Source organism: Rhinatrema bivittatum, chromosome 8 (genome assembly GCF_901001135.1).
Source record: "Rhinatrema bivittatum chromosome 8, aRhiBiv1.1, whole genome shotgun sequence".
In the NCBI taxonomy this organism is placed as follows: Eukaryota; Metazoa; Chordata; class Amphibia; order Gymnophiona; family Rhinatrematidae; genus Rhinatrema; species Rhinatrema bivittatum.
In genome coordinates this window covers 983-14723 of record NC_042622.1, presented here as the reverse complement: position 1 = coordinate 14723, position 13741 = coordinate 983, and the positions used below count along the sequence as shown (strand labels likewise).

The 13741-nt window shown below is 42.6% G+C and overlaps 1 protein-coding gene across 1 annotated transcript in view; it reads right to left on the bottom strand.

The window, feature by feature from the left end:
* XKR7 (XK related 7) overlaps nt 1-11511 on the bottom strand; it is a 43862-nt gene extending 32351 nt beyond the window's left edge. The window contains 1 exon segment of the mRNA XM_029611721.1: nt 11030-11511. Within this exon segment, the coding sequence (XP_029467581.1) occupies nt 11030-11511 (482 nt within the window).
* Nucleotides 11512-13741: the final 2230 nt, after the last annotated feature.

The window sequence follows — 13741 nt, the reverse complement described above, 5'->3', positions numbered from 1 at the left end:
AGGCAGGAACAAGACAAAGACTTGGAACTTGGAAGGACTCAGATGAGGACTTGGAAGGACTCAGATGAAGACTTGGAACTTGGAAGGTACAGGTGGGCACTGTCTCTCAAGGCGCCCTACACAGCCCGCTGTGGGCTGGTCATGGCCACCCTGTCTGCTTGCGCGCCCTACACAACCTAGGAAGGCTGGTCACAGACCACGTGGGAATGAGACAAGCGCCAGAAGGGGATACAACCAAATGAGGCTCCAATGACCAGAAACAAGAACTGGATCCATATGGATTTACCCTCAGGGTGGCTATCTGGAGGATTCGAAGAGCTGGCAGACTTGGAACTTGGAAGACTTGGAACACTCGGAACTTGGATGACTTGGAACACTCGGAACACTCAGAACTTGGAACACAGGATCATCAGGACTTCACAACATATGGAACATCAGGACTAGGCAATGAAGGAGCTCTAACATGGAACGAGACCAGGAACATGAAGACATGGAACAAAGAACCATCTCGGACACATGAAGACCACGGAGGACCTGGACCGGCAAGGAAGAACATGGATAACCATGACATCCGATCCCAAGGCTCTGAGGAACAGGAACTGAGACCTTTTATAGGGCTGAAGCAGGAAGTGGACTGAAGAGGACTTCCGGTGGGGCCGTTGACTTTTCTCGCCACTGGCCCTTTAAATATCTTGAAGAGGCGCACGCCGGCGCCTAGAGGAGGGCCCAGGGAGGAGCAGGACCAAGTTTAGGAGATAATTTTTTAAATTTCTATGGGGATTACAGACCAGAGTTGGCAATACAGTAGGTAATTTAAATGTGGAGGTTTCATAATGATTCCCTGGTGGTTGTCTTGCCCTCTCCCCATAGCCATTTCCTAAGTGACATCCTTCCTGCCCTGCTTCTATCTATATGGCTCCTTCCTGAATGTCATTCCTCCTATGGTCCTTTCCCTCGGTCTGTCCTTTTCCATCCCCCCCCCCCCCCCCCATGTGCCCTTCCTGAGTGCTGCCATCCCCCATCACCATATTACTCATGCTGTCAGGCCAGCAGAGGGTAGAGCATGTGCATCAATAGTGGAGACACTCATGGAAGCAGTGGCAAACTGCTGCATTCTTTCCATCCTCCTTTTAGCACAGAACCAGGCTTCTTTTTGTGGTTATTTCTCATGCTCTTCCCCACTTCTTTCAGTGCAGTAGAAGACGGTTGGAGGAAATGATCCTCCATGTTCTTTCTGCACTTCTTAGCAACATAGATGCAGGCTCTTGGTAGTGGCAATCCACCTTACTCCTATGGGTGTGGAATCAGGCTTTTCTTGACTTGCACAGCAGGACCATGCAGTCAATGACTCACACGTCACAGACAGCAGCAAGGTTAGAGAAGAGCTCACTCTTTTTCTCAGCAGCTACCCTTCCGACAGAATCATGCATGGTCTCACTGATAGACCCAAGTTTGGGAATCACTGTTAGAGGACTATAAAATCATCAGGGGATGGAAAGGGTAAATATTAATGATGGTTATTTACCCTTTCAAATTGAACCAAGATAAGGGGACACTTCATGAAATTAAAATACAATCCAGTGGGAGCAATGAGAGGAGAGGATCACCTTACTGGTGACTGAAGAGAATCGGTAAGTACTGCTTTGGGAAATGTTAGAACTTAAAAGTTTTAGAGAGAAGTAAACTACAGGGGTATATTATTTAGCGTGTTTGGGTGTCTGTATTAAATAGCTATTGAGATGGCAGGCAAAAACAAAGAGCTTGTGTGTTTTGTATTAAATGGCTAGTCAGAATTCAGGCAAAAACTAGGAGTTTCTGTGTTTTGTATTAAATAGCTAGTCAGAAGGCAGGCAAAAACCAGGAGTTTGTGTGTTTGTATTAAACAGCTAGTCAGAAGGCAGGTAAAAACCAGGAGTTTGTGTGTTTTTTATAGCTCGTCAGAAGGCAGACAAAAATGAGGTGTTTGTGGGTTTTGTATTCAATAGTTAATCAAAAGGCAGGCAAAACCCAGGAGTTTCTGTGTTTTTGTATTAAATAGATTGTTATAAGGCAGGCAAAAACCAGAAGTTTGAGGGTTTGTATAGTGAGTCAGAATGCAGGGAAAAACCAGGAGTTTGTGTGTTTGTACTAAATAGCTAGTCAAACGGCAGACAAAAACCAGGAGTTTGTGTTTTTGTATTAAATAACTAGTCATAAGACAGGCAATAACCAGGAGCTTGTGTGTTTTGTAATAAATAGATTGTCATAAGGCAGGCAAAAAAACAGAAGTTTGAGGATTTGTATAGTGAGTCAGAATGCAGGCAAAAACCAGGAGTTTGTGTGTTTGTATTAAATAGCTGGTCAGAAGGCAGGCAATATACAGGAGTTTACATGTTTCGTATTAATTACTTAGTCATAAGGCAGGCAAAAATCAGGAGTTCTGTATTTGTATAGCTAGTCTGAAGGTAGGCAAAACCAGGAGTTTCTGTTTTTGTATTAAATAACTAGTTTATTTATCGATTATTGCAACTGTCTGCTAATTGGCCTCCCAGCTATCACAACCAAACCACTACAAATGTTGCAAAAATCGGCTGCCAGGATTCTAACTAACTCTAGTAGAGGAGAACACATCACACCTATTCTAAAAAACCTTCACTGGCTCCCTATTAAATCTAGAATCATCTTCAAAGTATTAACTATAACCCACAAGACCATTCATTCCCAAACTTCACTAGATCTAAGCAATCCACTTCGTCTCCATGCATCACTGAGACCTATCAGAACCAGCTACTTAGGTACCTTATATGCACCTCCAGCCAAGACACTGCTAAAGAAACGAGCATTCTCGACTGCCAGCCCCTCTCTCTGGAATGCCCTCCCCACGGACCTTTGTCTAGAAACCTGTAGTCGAACATTCAAAAAGAAGGTCAAAACTTGGCTTTTTACAAAAGCCTTCACTTAAAGGTCTCTCCCTTTGGGATTGATTCACGCATTTCTTACCCCATTACACCAGATGTCTGATGCCATATATATAAATTTCCTGTTAGCTGTACTTTAATTTGCACTCATGCTTATTAAGTCGGTCGTAACTCCAGAGTTTTTTGTCCGCTTTTTGTTATTTATAATAATTTTAAATATTAAAAGTTGTTGACTGTTATTTTTGTTATTGGTAATATTTTAAATATTAATTCTTCTTCAGCTTTATCTATAAGGTCACACGAAGTTAGCCCTGTTATTTGCACCCTCTTACTCAATGTAATTATCTTGTTTCTTAATTTTTCCTGTTCGATGTAATTTTTCTATTTTTTTCTAATTTTCTAATTTCTTGTTCGATGTAATTTCCAACTTTGGTTCTATGTAAACCGACATGATATGTACCAGTACATGAACATCGGTATATAAAAGCTCTTAAATAAATAAATAAATAGTCAGAAGGCAGGCAATAACCAGGAGTTTGTGTGTTTTTTATTAAGTAGATAGTCAGGAGACAGGAAAAACCAGGAGTTTGGGTGTTTTGTATTAAATAGCTAGTCACAAGGCAGGCCAAAAAAAATCAGAAGTTTATATAGCTAGACATGTTTCAAATAGATATTGTATGGAATTATATGTTACCGGTTATCTATTGGCACCTCTGTTAAGTACTAACATTTGTTTTGCCTATTTGTGCCTCCATGTAAACTGTTATGATGGTAAATAACTTAATGATGGTATAGAAAAGATTTTAAATAAATAGTACAAGGCAGGCAAAAAAACAGGATTTTGTGTGTTTTGTAGTAAATAGCTAGACAGAAGACAGGCAAAAATTGGGAGTTTGTATATTTGTATTAAATAGCTAGTCAGAAGGCAGGAAAAAAAACAGGAGCTGATATGCTTGAATTCCCTCCCTCCCAGCCCTAGCTTATCATTTGATTTATAGGCAAGTGACACTTTCACAAAAAAAAAAAAAAATCAGCCTTTTAACTTAAAATTCAGGATTGTCCTAGGCCTTTTCAAGAGTTTATTCATCCCCTGATAGGTCACTACCAGATAAATAGTGAATACACTAACAAATTTAAAGAACCCTAACTGTATGCATTCCTACTTCGATAGCAACCTAAACTTACCAAGGAACTGAACAAAATTAAGATGAAGGCAGCAGTCCAGCAGCAAGAGAGGAATTTTCCAGTCTATTTCATCGAGTGTCACATGTATGATTTTTAACCCGCCGGTGAGAAGTTGCATGTATGCACCCAACACAAAGAGCTCTTGTCTCTCAGAGAATGAGTCATATCATTGGAGGCTAGAGTGGCAGAACTGGAGGAGCTGAGGCAGAGAGAGAGTTATATAGATGAGATGTCAGGGTCATAGTAGCCAAGTCCCAACTCTGGTCTAGCAGCCCTGTTGCTGCCTTGGAGGAGGAAGGTGTCCTGGTGCAGCAAGAAATGATCCTGTAGCAAGGACTGCTCTCCAGGTAGTGCATTGTCTTCTTACAATGTGGATGTGTTTCCCAGTTCCACTGCCAAGGAGGGAAGGGTTAGGTCAGCGGACATAGCTGGCAATTTGATTATTAGGAATGTAAACAGCTGGGTGGCTGCTGGGAGTGAATATCACCTGGTAACATGCCTACCTGGGCCAAAGGTGATGGACTCATGCATCACCTATATAGGATTTTAGACAACTGGGGAGGAGCCAACTGTCTTCATAAATATGGGCCCCAACAACATAGGAAAATGTGGGATCAAATTTAGGTACCTAGGTAGAAATCTTAAATCCAGACCCTCCAGGGTAGCATTCTCTGAAATGCTCCCTGTTCCACGTGCAGGTCACCAGAGGCAGGCAGAGCCCCGGAGTCTCAATGCGTGGATGAGACGATGGTGCAAGGAAGAGGGATTCAGTTTTGTTAGGAACTGGGGAACCTTTTGGGGAAGGGTGAGTCTCTTCCGAAGGGATGGGCTCCACCTTAACCAGGGTGGAACCAGACTGCTGGCGCTAACCTTTAAAAAGGAGATAGAGCAGCTTTTAAACTAGAACAAAGGGGAAAGCCGACAGTCGCTCAGCAGCGCATGGTTCGGAGAGAGGTATCTTAGAAGGATACTAATGATGCATTAGAATTAGGGCATCCCAACAGTGAGGTTCCAATAATAAGAAAATTAGCCCAAGTGCCTATAAGTAAAGAATCACCTGAGCTAAAAGATTCCAGTTTATCGCTGTCAAGTGAAAAGCAGAATGAAAATACAAACAAAAAATACACTTTGAAATGTTTGTATGCTAATGCCAAAAATCTTAGACATAAGATGGGAGAGTTAGGGGTAGATTTTAAAAGCAGCATGTGCGGCGTGGATGTGTGCGTGCAAGTTATAAAATCAGGGGTCAGCGCACGCAAGGGGGTGCACAATTGTGGACCTTGCGCACACCGAGCCGCACTGCCTTCCCCCATTCCCTTCCCTCTAACCTGACCTTCCCACCCCTTCCCCTAACCTTCCCCCCCCCCCAGTTCTACTCTAACCCCCACCAAAATTTGTATCTTACCTTTTGCGCCTGCCTCCGGGCACGCGATCCTCTGACACAGCGGCAATGGCCTCTGGCCCTGCCCCCGCACCGCCCCGTTAGTAAAGCCCCAGGACTTACACGCGTCCCAGGGCTTTACGTGCGTCGCTGGGCCTTTCTAAAATAGGCCCAGCGCGTAACCTTTTTAAAATCCTGCCCTTCGAGTGATTAGCAGTGAATGATGATAGAGACTTAGGGCCATAAATCCTGGGGATATGCATGCGTAGGTGGCCTTACACACACTGGGCCTATTTTCAAAGGCCCGGCCATGCGCATAAAGCCCCGGGACGCAGGTAATTCCTGGAGCTTTGGGAAAGGGGCGGGGCTGGGGGACTTGAGGCCATTTGCTGCTGTGCTGGGGGATCGCGTGCCAGTAGGATGCCAGCACGCACACCCTGCACCTGCCCCAAGGCAGGCGCAAAAGGTTAAACAAAGATTTAGGGGGGACTAGGTTAGGGCTAGGGGGCGGGTAGGTTAGGGGAAGGGGAAGGGAGGTTAGTGTAGGGAGTTGGGATGTTCACTCCCAGTCCGCTCTGAAATTGGAGCGGACTGGGAGGGAACTGAGGAAGGCTGCGGGTCTCGGTGGACGCAGGATGCACAAGTGTGCACCCCCTTGCACGCGCCGACCACCGATTTTATAACAGGTGCGTACCTGCACGTGCATTTTATAAAATCAGGCGTCCATGTGGGTGCGTCGGGTAGTCCACGTACATGGATGCGCGCATGCAATCTACCCCTTAATTGCCAACTCAGAGACATGGTGGAAAGAAGATAATCAATGGGAGAGAGCTATACCAGGGTACAAATGATATCACAATGATGGAGAGGATCAACTTGGTGGCAGAGTGGCACTTTATGTCTGGGATGACACAGTGTACAACAGGATAAAGATCCTGCATGAGACTAAATGCACAATCAAATCCTTATGGGTAGAAATCGCTTGTATTTTGGGGAAGAGTTTAGTGATAAGATACAGATTTAGTCCATCTGGTCAAAATGATGAGATGGACAGTTAAATACTGAGAGAAATTACTGAAGCTAACCAAATTGGTAGTGCAGTAACAATAGGAGATTCAATTACCCCAATATTGACTGGGTAAATGTAACATCAGGACATGCCAGAGTGATAAAGTGCTTTGATGGAATAAATTACAGGTTTATGGAGCAATTGGTTCAGGAACCGACGAGAGAGGAAGCAATTTTAGATCTAATTCTCACTGGAACATAGGATTTGGTGAGAGGTAACGGTGGTGGGGCCGCTTGGTAATAGTGATCATAATACGATCAAATTTGAATTAATGACTGGAAGGGAGACAGTAAGCAAATCCACGGCTCTAGCACTAATCCTTCAAAAGTAAAAGTTTGAGAAAATGAGAAAAATAGTTTAAAAAAATGAATGTTGCAGCTACAAAGGTTACAAGTGTACACCAGGCGTGGACATTGTTCAAAAATACCATTTTTAAAGCACAGTCCAGATGTATTCCACACATTAATAAAGGTGGAAGGATGGCTAAACAATTGCTGTCATGGTTAAAACATGAGGTGAAAGAGGCTATTTTAGCCAAAAGATCTTCATTCAAAAATTGGAAGAAGGATCCATCAGAAGAAAATAGGATAAAGCATAAGCGTTGGCAAGTGAAATGTAAGAAATTGATAAGACAGGCTAAGAGAGAATTTGAAAAGAAGTTGGCCACAGAGGCAAAAAGTCTTAATAAAAAGTTTTAAAACTATATATGAAGCAGAAAGCCTGCGCGGAAGTCATTTAGATCATTAGATGATCGAGGACTTAAAAGGACACTTAGGGAAGACTAAATGAATTCTTTGCTTCAGTATCACTGAAGAGGAAGTTGGGTAGATACCCGTACTGGAGAAGGTTTTCAAGGGTGACAATTCAGATGAACTTATCCAAATCACAGTGAACCTGGAAGGTGCAATAGGCCTGACTGACAAACTGAAGAGTAGTAAATCACCTGGACCGGATGGTATACACCCCAGGGCTCTGTGGTGGGCAAAAAAGCAACAGAATGTTAGTAATTAGTAGGAATGGAATGGCAACTAAAATGGTGGATGTCATAATGCCTCTGTAATGCTCCATGGTGAGACTGCTGCTTGACCACTGTGTTCAATTCTGTCACTGCATCTCAAAAAAGATATAGTTGCACTGGAGAAAGGGGATGGAACGGCTCCCCTATGAGGAAAGACTAAAGAGGTTCGGGCTGTTCAGTTTGGAGAAGAGACTGCTGATGAGGGATATGATAGAGGTTTACCAAATCATGAAAGGACTTGAACATGTTAAGGTAAATCGGTTATTTACTCTCTCAGATAATAGAAGGACTAGTGGGCACTCCATGAAGTTATAAGTAGCTCAATCAAAACAAATCAGAGAAAATTCTCAATGCATAGTCAAATTCTGGAATTCATTGCCAGAGAATGTGCTTTTGGCAGTTAGAGTAACTGGGATTAAAAATTGTTTAGATTAGTTCCTAGAGGAGAAGTCCATAAACTGCCATTAATCAATAAGACATAGTAGCTTGGGATCTATTTAATATTTGGGTATCTGCCAGGTAGTTGTGTCTCAGATTGGCCACTGTCGGACACAGGATGCTGGGCTTGATGGACCTTTGGTCTGATCCAGTATGGCAACTTCTGATGTTCTTAGGTTCTTATGTTCTAACAAGTAGCAGATTTAAAATAAATCAGAGAAATTATTTTTGTACTTAAAGCATTTTCAAGCTGGGAATTTTTTGATAGAGAATGTGTTGAAAAGTATCTAGCACAGATGGATTTAAAAGGGGTTTGGACAAGTTCCTGGAGGAATAGTCCATCAACTATTATTAGGTAGAATTTAAAAAGCTAGTGCTTAACACTGGGTGTCAGCAAGAATGAACTGATCTACATTTTGTGTTCTGTTGGGTATTTGTGACTGAGATTGGCGACTGCTGAAGACAAGATGCTGGATTGAATGGGCCTTTGATGTACCTCAGCATGCCACATCTTATGTTATTATGCTCTTTTTAAAGGAGATGACCGGAAAGTGTACAAGATTTAAGGTGGCAAAGTAGGAGTAAATAAGCAAACTTGGGTGAACCAACAGTTCTTTATTTGCCAAATACTTTATTTTATATAAAAGAAAAGATTTAAGTGTCAGGGAAAAATATGGCAAACAGTTCAAAAATATTGGAAGTCAGTTGGTTTGAACAATTTTGAAAGATTGCAGCCTGAATCTAAAGATGTAATTTCTTTCAACATTTGAAAGTACAGATAATCCATACAAATGAAAGTGTAAGCAAATATATGTGTAAAAATCACTGCAAGTTTTGCACAACTCTTAAATCTAGCAATTCTGAGCAAAACTCTCACAGTAAGTTTTGCTTCTACATTGATTTTCTAGGAGCTGTCTTAATCAAAGGATGTACAACTTCAAAACTGTGTAACTTAACTTGCAGGTGTTTTTCCTCACTTTTGCGCAACAGTTAATAAGGTGTACTGTGAAATACACACATGAAATAACTGCTGGAAACTGACAAGCTAAGATTAGAGTGAACTAACATAGTACACTGATGGCAATTGTGAAAGTGTAAACTCTATCATAAAAGCACATTTAGAGACAGCATAAACTAAACTCAAAAAAAGAGAAATTGCTGTCTAGTGGTTTGAGTAATGGGCTGGGAATCAGATGACTAGAATTCAAATTCTACTTCTTCCACTGACACTTCTTGTGACCTTCCAACAAGACACTTTGTGTGAAATTTTCAAATAGCCGATCTAGCTGTAGATGTAGTCAAGATGTAAAACAGGCTTAGACCAGTTTTTGAAGGAGAGGTCCATTAACACTTATTTGCCAGGCAACCTATTGTTTCTGGGAGTGGGTGGCCGGCAGGAGATTTTCTCATTGGCATCTGCTATGTACTTCCAAGGTACTTAGACTGGCCAATATGAAGACAGGACGCTCAGCTGAATGGACCTTATATTTTAATGTTCCTACTGTAGGAAAAATTCCAAATGAAACTACCCTCTTGTATGAAGACCATGTATATGCATATATGAAAATTTATAATATGTGTGTGCATTTCAGTGTTGCTTGTAAATTTTAACGTGGAAAATGTAGGTCTGGGGCATTCTGGGGGATAGGGTTCTGCATGCAACTTGCTATTTTGTAAGACATATAAATGCATACATTGCAGAATTTGTCTGAACACTTTTACACCTACAAATCAACTTGCACAAGTGAAACTGGAGTTGTCTTTTGTCTGTAGGTTTTGGGTTGAAGGCCTGGGTGATCTTATTTAGGGTGAAGTGCTGGAGGATTTTGGTGAAATGTCTGGGTGTACTAGTGGAGGTATTGATCAACTGATGATTCCAAGCATGCATACAAGCAAGTATTTTTAGAAGCAGAATAGACACATACATAATAAAATACTTCCCATTGCATTTATTTCTGGGATATTACACATGAATCATTACTATTATTACATGCATAAAATATATACATGTCAGCCGGCTAAGGAGTGAGTGAGGAGGAACATTTTGGTTAACGGAGGGATTGGAAAAAGGACTGGGAGGGGCACATAGGACAAGTGAAGGGGAAATGGGGAGTAGACCAAGCTAAGGGGATGTAGGGAGTGGAGCAAGCCCCCAATATGAAATCATAGTATGTCGATGGTGGGGAGAGAATTAAAAAAGTTGAAAAGAAGATATATGGAAAGAGGAGGGAGAAGAGTAGGAGAAAGCAGGTGAACACAAGTGATGGTGTGTGGGGAGGTCAGATTATGGGGTGAATGAGCTTTGGGGGATGGGAGAGGAGACTGGTGGGGATGAGCTGGGGTTGCGGAAAAAATGACTTCACTATGTTATGTTTTTTGCCAAATGAGTCTTTCTCATATTCACATAATTTTATTATTTTATTTATTCATTCATTAATTTATTTATTTACATAGAAGCTGGTCAGAGACACTCAGAATCCACAGTATTTTTTTTCTTTTTTACTGGGGGATCTGTAATTTGTGTTAAGTTCAGCACTGTAATCATTTTCAAAAATTGGCTCCTGTGCTTTCCAGCAGCTATTTATGTATGGTGGGTTGCAGAAGGGAGGAGGGAGGAGAGCCAAATAGCATATTGGTATTTGAAAATGGAATGTACCCCTCCAGTTTAATTCCCTGTCACCTACATAGGCTGTACCCGTGAGAATGCCTTTTTTTTGTGGCTAAAAGTATATATTCTTCAGAAACGTGTTTGCTTTTAGTATATTTGAGGGGACAATTGTATGCAGTTAATAGCTTTTAAAATTGTATGCTCCATCTTCCATTGTCTGACATAGTCGCAGGGACTTATTCTGCTTAAATACAATTTATTAGATGTACCTTGGTATACAGCGCTATAGAAATGCCCTTCTTTTATATATAATGTGCCGCTTCTTTTCCCTTCCCCGCCCCCCTGGTCCCGAGTTTGCAATGAAGGCAAAGCTCGGCCAGTAGCCGCCCTGGATTCAGGCTCCAGTTATGAGCACCTTCCCTTCCCCTCCTACCTCCAGACCTGACCCAGCTGCAAGATGTGGATGAGGGACTGCAGGATCCAGACGCACAGGCGGCAGCAGCTGCGCGTGCCGGCTGGGGGCACTGACACCGCCTTGCTAGGCCACTGGCCCAAGCCGCTCCTCTCCCTTCTGTCCTTGGTGCTGAAAGCTGTGCGTGTGAAGACGCCGCCGCTGTCCCTGGCCTTGGGGCTGGAATAATCGTAGACAAACCAGCGGAAGCTGAGCAGCTGCACCACCAGCGAAGGCAGCAAGACGAAAAGCAAGGTGAGCCCGAAGCACCAGTACTGGCGCCGAAGGTAATAATCGGCCGCCAGCCACAGGTCGCTGGCCCCGTCCGAGAAGAAGACGAGCAGGGCAGCCAGCACCCAGCAGCAGTCCCGCAGGCTGTACCTGCGGAGCTCCGGGCGAGTCCCCGGGGCTGCGCCGATGCCTTGCTCCAGCGACACCGCGGCTCCATCGGACTGCGCGGCCATGTTGGGAGCAGCGCGAGACTTGCGGACAGAGCAGGGGGAGGCAGAGCGTCTTCAGCAATGCCTTGCGCCTGACTTTCCAGCTGCATCCCACGCCAGCAAAATGGGCTTTGTCTTCCTCATACTTTTTAGCACTTTCTTTTCTTGTAAGTTATGCAGCAGGGCGTAGCTCAGACTGCCATGATGTCTCCACCCTATAGGGAGTTCATCTGAGCAAGTGCACGTTTCCTGGCGCCAGATGCATTTATCCCAGGCAGGGAACTCTTCCTTTCACGTGCTGCCCCAGTCTCCTACTGCTTTCAACATCTACATTTATTGTTAACGTCCGACTAGCTTAGAGAAGGAGTCTTCCAGACTCACGGAGAAAAGATTTCTGGCCTGGGTGACCTGACTTCCTGGTCGGTGTTCGCTTGTCTTTCAATGCCATATTCATCGCTGACTGACCAAGATCTTTCATGCTACTTGTTGCAACTTGCAACAGAAATTCAAAACTATCAATCTCCTCAACCAGCTGCTTATGTCAGGGAAGTATCCTATACTTTTCAGAGGGAAAGATTTATATCCGGATACTTGACAAGTAACTTTCAAGGTCAGTAGATTCAAAGACTTACTTGGGCTAGAATTTGAAGGAGAATTTGTGTGTAAGGAATGTGTGATCAGGAAGTTTGTACTAGTAGCCGACCCCTGTATTCTGTGGTGAAGGTGTAACTAAAGAGCTACGATGTATAACATCGTAGTCACGGTACAAAATTGTGTAACCTGCAAGTCCTACTTCTATCTATTGAAGGGCAATTTAAAAATATGCAAAGGTTCTTATGGATGGGAAAGTAAAAATTTCAAAGGTATTTCGTCAGGCAGCTAAGTATTTACGCGGCTAGGTTGCCCTGGTTGAAAATTGTTCCCTTGATAGAGGGTAAAGGAACGCATGCTTTCATAACATTGATTATCTTAGCCTGATAAAAACAAAAATCAATCATGGAAGTGTGTAATGGGGAGGAAACACAGTATGTAGAAATGATTTTCACAATTATCTGCAGTTATGTTCACATTGGCAAAAACTGTAAATGCAATGTGGACACTTTTGTACCCATAGACCTGTTAGCCAATTTCCATTTCTATTTTCCCTTCGAAAATTGGCTAGAAGATCTATGGGTACAACATTTCCCACAACAATGGGAAATTTTCGAACCTGGAAACCTGCAGGTACTTTGTACCTAGGATGCTGCAAGTGAATTATAAAGGAAAACTCTCCATGGAGTATCTATTTCAAAATTAGCGAGGATAGCTATTGCTGGAGGGAAGCTTTTGTGTGCATACTTTGTAGGTGTAAAAAAATGCTGGGGAGAGCACTAGAAAGAAAGTGCATGGATTTGAAATTAAACAGCTGTAAATACTTCCACCATCCTCCATCCCCCCCCCCCCCTCCCCAATTACCTTCCTTTTTCATCACAGGGGGAAATATGTACACTGTGAACGGGGAGGGAGTAGTGGCAATATTCAAAGGGCTTTTTATTTTTCCAGCTAAACACAATTACCCACATTAATGCATTTGAGTATTGCCCCCCATACTTTGCAGATATCCAGGGTATGTAATATTTTCAAAGTGATTTACAAGGGGAAGTAGATATGTACCTGGGCAGTTTGCCCTGGTTGAACATCGTCCATCTCATAGTGGATCAAAGTATGTACAGGATTTCACTTTTATGCATAATTGCAGCCACAAGTGATATAGGTAGCAATGTGCTTCCATATCTTGCTGCTAGGTAAACTGTTTAAAAATACCCAAAGTTTTATTTTGTACAGTGATCTTGCCGCCTTGTGCCTATTTTGACAATGGCAATTAGATTTTTAATTGTGATGTGAAAAAATTTGTTAAAGCTGGACATGGTATAACCTAAAACCGATAAAATAAACTAACCAATCATAAATTGAAATGATTCTTGAGGTGGGAAGATAGAACCAGAAAGGATATGTGAGAACAGGAGTAATCTACAAATACATTCTCTCTGCAGCTGTTACTTATCTCTCCCCTTTTTTCTCCTCCTGTAGGCAGAATTGTGGTGGAACAGATGACATTCCTTTCTTCATTCACCTGCAATCTATCTGGACTGACATTGTAGCTCAGGTGTCTTTCTGTATCTGCACAGCCTGCTCAATGCTGTCTCACAAGTGGTCTCTCAATTTAAAAAAGTTACAATTCGTCGCGCTACAACGCTCTTCTCTTGCTGCTATG